Source organism: Beta vulgaris, chromosome 9 (genome assembly GCF_026745355.1).
Source record: "Beta vulgaris subsp. vulgaris cultivar EL10 chromosome 9, EL10.2, whole genome shotgun sequence".
In the NCBI taxonomy this organism is placed as follows: domain Eukaryota; kingdom Viridiplantae; phylum Streptophyta; class Magnoliopsida; order Caryophyllales; family Amaranthaceae; genus Beta; species Beta vulgaris.
The window spans coordinates 7,333,561-7,339,989 of NC_079210.1; the positions used below are offsets into that span (position 1 = coordinate 7,333,561).

At 36.5% G+C, this 6,429-nt stretch overlaps 1 protein-coding gene across 1 annotated transcript; it reads left to right on the forward strand.

Annotated features, from left to right (window-relative positions):
* Window positions 1-624: 624 nt before the first annotated feature.
* LOC104902952 (ribose-phosphate pyrophosphokinase 4) lies at window positions 625-6,065 on the forward strand. The gene is made up of 7 exons (XM_010690901.3): window positions 625-925; window positions 2,624-2,939; window positions 4,107-4,202; window positions 4,349-4,417; window positions 4,500-4,628; window positions 5,416-5,512; window positions 5,614-6,065. The coding sequence occupies exons 1-7, from the start codon at window positions 810-812 to the stop codon at window positions 5,742-5,744; spliced, it is 954 nt and encodes a 317-aa protein (XP_010689203.1). The 5' UTR covers window positions 625-809; the 3' UTR covers window positions 5,745-6,065.
* The last annotated feature ends 364 nt before the right edge of the window (window positions 6,066-6,429 follow it).

The window sequence follows — 6,429 nt, forward strand, 5'->3', positions numbered from 1 at the left end:
ACTATTTCTCATTTTCCCCTTGCAGTTCCAAAAATCAATTGCAGTCTACTGGAAACCACCTCCCGTCGGTATCATAAATTAAATTTTGATGGATCATTAATGGCCCTTCAGCTGCTGCTGTGTTAGTTATTAGAGACTCTACTGACAGATTGTGGAGCACAAGTATATCGATTTGGACAAACCTCGGCACTGGTTGCAAAAGCATGGGGGTTAAGGAATGGACTCCTTCTTGCCCTCCAAAGGGATATAAAAGAATTATACATTGAAGGAGATAATCAAGTGGTTATAAGAATATTGCAAGGACAATATGCTTGCCCCTGGATCATACAAACTCTCATTGAAGATATACGCCAACTGCTAAGCCAATTCAGATTCTATACCATCAATCATATTTTTCGGGAAGCAAATCGAGTAGCAGATATTCTTTTAAAAAAAGGCCATACCAGTTCTACTGCCACAATGGACTTCGACCCCTCCACCGATCCCCATCTTCAAAAAATTGTTTCTTCTGGATCGTTAGGTTACTCCCTTGAGAGAAGGGTGCCCTAACTTAACTCTTGTACCCAAAAAAAAAAAAAAAAAAAATCAATTTTTCCTTAATAAAAAGTGATATGGCCATCAATTCCTAAAGTAGCATCACTTTTCTGAAGCGTGGTGCTAACGCGTACTAATAGTGAAGGCAACAAGCTCTCGCACCAGCACCAGCACCAGCACCAGCACCTGTGGCACTGGGCGCAGTACCCTCTTTCTCTGTGTTTCAGTCTTTGTGCAAGTGGAGCCACCATTCCAAATTTCCAATAGCATCAACAATGGAGAAACCCAACAAGAAGCAAGTGCTGCTCTTCTACTGCATCGAGGCTGAAGAACTCGCTCGTAAAGTTGCTGCTCAGTCTCCTCTCATCACCCTTCAGTCCATTAATTGGAGGTTTTTCTCTCACTTTCTTTTTCTTGCTTTTTTCTTTTTCGGAATTTTACTCGTTAAACTTCCATAATTTCTGCTATACTTTTGTCTTTCTGAATCCTTTATGCCTTTATCACAACCCTTTTAATATTGTGAAATGGGTATCACAACCCTTTCTGGTATACTATAGTTTAATTCTATTAAGAAATGGGTATTACTGGAGCTTCATGTTTTTCTAATATTGTGATTAATGTAAGAATAAACTTATATTGCTGCTGCATTAGATAGTGAAATTAGAGCATTTTGTTTGTAAACACATGAATTTGGGTTTCTTGTTGAATGAATTAATGACTATCCTATACGTTTATGAAATATTGATTTGGTTGGGTAATCTTTATCTGAGAGAACTCGGATTTGGTTATGCAAACTTTATCTGAGAGAACTGGGCACAATTCCCCTTCTTTCTCACATTTGGGTGGTTTAAGGTACTTTGCATTTTTCTTTCATCACCCATATGGATGAGTTAGGTTAGGCTTATGCGAGGGCTTGTTCTAGGTCATCTTTCCATGTCGAAAAGAGAAACTTATTCTGGTACATAGCAGTAGTTGAAAATATGCTAAACTGAAGGAGTATAACTTCATGTGTTTGATGATGTATGTTACATAAAGAAAAGCAGGTGACTTAACAGGTCAGATTTGTTAGTTGAAGGGGATGCTGTTCTGCTGAATGCATGTATTTAGCTGTTTAGACTATAGAGATACATACCTCTTCCCTTGTTTTTCTGTGTCGACGACCTTTAGCTGACTTTCTCTTGTGGGTAAAGTGTGTACTTAGGTGCGAAGCTGTCATCATGCTCCAAAGAAGACAGACCTAAGTTGGAACTGGATACCTGCAGTTTTGTTTTATGTGTTCAAGTGTCTTTTGATTCTTTAATGTCAATTTGCTGCTGACTATTGCTAGTTCATAGAGAGAAGAGTAGCTTGAATGAGAATGATGAAGTCATCGTCACATCAATAGATTATATATTTCCTATGCTTCTTTATATGTTGCTATCTAACAATGTTGCTGTATATTGTTCAATGTGACATAAGAAGTGCCAACTGCCTACCTTGAAGTTATCGTATTTCGTTGAAGGTTTTTATATCTTACATTTTCGGATTTTACTTCATGAAGAAGAATGTCGGGAATATTGCTGCATAAGTGAAAAATGCAGAATTCTTAAGTATTGGAAGCAGCTCCGGCACCTAGTTTGCACCTTCTAACATGCCTTCTGTTGAGCTAAATAAATATGCAGAACTTTTCTGATTGTCTCTGGAATTTCTTTGATAGAGAATTGGAAACAGGGTTTTCAGCTGTGCTGGGCTTGTTTATATATCTGGTTTGCAGGCTATGAAATGTGAAGCTCTATTTTCTTCTACAATTTGTTTCTTTTTCTTAATGTTTGTTCTTTCAGATTAAGCACGGAAGAATGAGAATAATAATATTTTTTGGGATCCTTCTTAGTTAATTTATTACATGGCTGCATGTTTCATTGCAATGATCTACACTTGAGTGTTGGAGCTTGTCATTTCTGATTTCTCTCTCTCTTTCCCTCTCCCCTCTCTTGCCTTTACAGATTTTTTTTGGTGGAGGTCTTATTAATTGCAGCATGTATTAGGAATTTTCTCTTATTTTTACGGGATTTCTTTTGTTGGAGGTCTGATTGATTGCATCATGTATCAGGAGCTTTGATGACGGATTTCCAAACCTTTTCATAAATAATGCACAAGATATAAGAGGCCAACATGTTGCCTTTTTGGCTTCTTTCAGCTTACCAGAAGTCATATTTGAACAGCTCTCTGTCATATTTGCTCTTCCTCGGCTGTTTGTTGCATCCTTTACATTGGTCTTACCATTTTTTCCAACTGGATCTTTTGAGAGAATGGAAGAGGAAGGAGATGTTGCCACAGCTTTTACAATGGCAAGGATATTATCCAATATTCCAATATCAAGGGGTGGGCCAACTAGTGTGGTCATATATGACATACATGCTTTGCAGGTGAGTTTGAGAATGAACTGGAAGTTGAAATGGACGTGTTCAATCTTTGAACTACTTATTGTGATGATTTGTGAGGATTGATTGTTCCTTGCCTTCTCTGTATATATTCCTGCTATTTTCATGGAAAAACATGTGTTATTTAAAGAATTATGAGAGGGTTTTGAACTCTGAAATTTTAGGCCTTATATGCTTCTCGGTCAGAGATTAACATCCTGCACAGCTTTAAAACTATTGATGTGTTGGTAGAAAATGCAGCTGAGAATTTGTATTATGTGTATCAACTATCAAGTATCGACTCCCACCAACATGAAGATCTTTCAAAGTGACCTTTCTATCTTTCTGAAAATATTGCTGTCATAATCTGGATAAATTTATTTGGTTTATAATCTTTCTGATTAGATTCATCTGAAGTTAGAACTTTTTGTAGTCTTATGGATCCCACTTTTTAAAAGCTCATTGGGGAAAGATGAAATTGTCAATAGTTTTGTAACAATTGTTTACCTGACGGCCTATATCTCTTAAACTGGAAGAAAGGCTCTCTTGATCAGTAGCCCTGCACGTTAATCTTTTTGAGAATTCAGTAGACCTGAAGGAACTGAGACTGACTTATTGAAAGTAGCCTAATATGTTCTAGAAATTAAAAAAATACAGCGCTTTTCTATGAAGGATATATACATCTCAATTGGTAATGGAATGAGTTGGCAATAGTTTTAAAAACTGACAGCATTTTGAGTCATCTGTTGGAAAATAATATCTATCATGTGATAAAGTTTCATTACGATCCATCCTCACAATTTACTAGGGTAAGCATATTCTGTATTGTCTACCTGTTCTGCTGGCTCTCCTCTGCTGGACACAAATGTTAGGGGTTTGAGAAATTGAACTGCATGCTTTTTACTTGAACATTCTGTGCAATTATTCAAGATTGCTTGCTCTATGGATGTGTGTGGATGCCATTATCCATTTGTTAGAAATGTAGAGCTATCAAGGCATTTTCCTCAATATGATAATAACAGGCGTCTATTATTGAATTCATCCGATCCGATAATGCGCATTTTGGGAACGGACATTCTTTCTTTCTTTCCACTTTTTTTGTTGGGTAGACTGTAGAGTGTAGAAGACATTGTCAATTCATCTGTTTGACAGTTTCTTTTTTCTATTTTCCAGGAAAGGTTTTATTTTAGCGACCATGTACTTCCGTTATTTGAAACTGGGATCCCCCTATTGAAGCAGCGTCTTGATCAACTACCGGATGCTGATAAGGTTACTTTTAATTGTACTTCCCCCCTTCCTTTACACAGTTATGCTGTATAATTTCTACAGGCCATTCTGTTAATTCTCATCAGATTTTTGTTGCTGTCTTTGCAACTTTGTGTTGATGGTTTCTGGCTCCACGATTTTTGTTTCAGATAGTAGTTGCATTTCCAGATGATGGAGCATGGAAGCGATTCCACAAGCAGCTGGACCATTTTCCTATGGTTTGTATATCTTGACTGTTCTTTCTACTTTTCCTTGTATATTTTTCATAGCAACTAAGATATTTATTTTGTCCAAGACCAGGTTGTTTGTGCAAAGGTTCGTGAAGGTGATAAAAGGATAGTCAGGATTAAGGAAGGCAACCCTGCTGGCTGTCACGTTGTCATTGTTGATGACTTGGTACAATCTGGTGGAACTCTTATTGAATGTCAGGTATATGTATTTATTTGTTTTGGGGGATAAATTACTTTCTTCTTATTGCATAAATTTGTTTTTAGAGCCATGGACGCATGTGGTATCACATTTCTGTTTTATTTATTCAACAGTGTTTTCCTTGCACTAATGGTCAAGAAATGTATGAAGATTTTGACATATTATTGTGTTTGCAAATGAAAACTTTGTATCCTGCGGCCTTGACGTGTAGTCATGTAATTAGACAATTTGTGGATATGAATTTTAAGACATGGCTGCATTAATTGGAGTGCGTGCCTAACTATATCTTTGTTGCCTTGTAGGACAATATGAAAACTCATTGTGCAACAATGTTTTGTTTTGCACTTGTGCCCTAATAATCATCTCTGCACTCGTATCTTAGATAAAACCCAGTTCTCTGAAATTTCTTTTCTGCATGATATGAAACAAAGTTACTTCAATTGTTGGGGGTGTGGATGCTATCGGTTAACACAATCGCTTCAGAAGCCAATAATATTTCTGATTACCTGATAACAACTTTGAAAATCAGTAATGACAAGTTATGAAGGTGTATGACTTCTGTATCTTTGCTTTTTTGAAGCTAATTTTATCAACAATAGTTTTGTGAATCGTCACCATGGCAGTAAAAGACTCCAAAGTTTATGTTTAGAGAAACTCTTGATTTGTTATATGGAATGGGTATATATGTAATTACTCTGTTATCTTAACTTTTCAATTAGCTAGTTACTCTGATTTATTTATTCCTTTCATTAGTACTCACAACCTGCTTTTGTTCTTCAAATTGCAGAAAGTTTTGGCAGCACATGGTGCAACGAAGGTTAGCGCCTACGTGACACATGCTGTATTTCCTAAGCGTTCATTTGAGCGTTTCACACATAAAGATGGTAATTAATCTTTTATCAATGTCATTACCTTGTCATGTATTTGCTACTTGGAAACTTTGAGGACTCACAAGTCATAACCACATTTTCTCTAACTTTACCAGGTTCAGAGAAAGCCTTTACTTACTTCTGGATTACAGACTCTTGTCCTCGGACTGTAAAGGCTATTGCAAATAAAGCTCCTTTTGAAGTTCTGAGTCTTGCTGGGTCGATTGCTGATGCTCTTCAAATATGAAAGATGCAAAGCTGTTTGACAGGAAGTAATGATGATGAAAGGATATGCGAGTTTGTATCCTGCTATGGAAACATCAAGGAGTTATACTCCGTTGAATAACAGATGTACGAGGCATATGCGCCTTCTGGTTTGCGAGCTCCTTTTCTTTTTCAAGCTCACTAGGTCTCTGTATTAGCTTCTAGATTAGTTATTGCCAAGGGATTTGAAGGCTTTAGACTCAGATTTTGTGTCCTCCTGATAGAAGGTAGTTGGATATCAGATGTAAAAGAGTACCAATGCAATTCTATTATTTGCAATAAAAATGTTCAATTAGAGAGATCATATTTGATCCTTGGCCATATGTTGATGCCGCTGAGTTAATTGGTGAGATTATTGTTGGGTGGTTCTAAAAAATGAGGCTATCTACACACCCCCCAAAACTGGTTGGACAATAGAGTTGATTAGACAAATGGCTGATGAATTAAATTTAGTGAATCCTACTATAAAAAGTAAACTACTTTCTCCGTTTCGTTTTCAATGCAATAAAGGGGTATTTTTTGTGAGATATCAAATATTCTTTTGTTACATTTAAAACAAAATGGAGGAAGAATTTAATAACGAGTAATGTAGAAACCTTTTGTTTATAGAGCATACTATTTATTATTTTGCTTAGCATGAAGATTAAATTGAACAACACATTCTCATA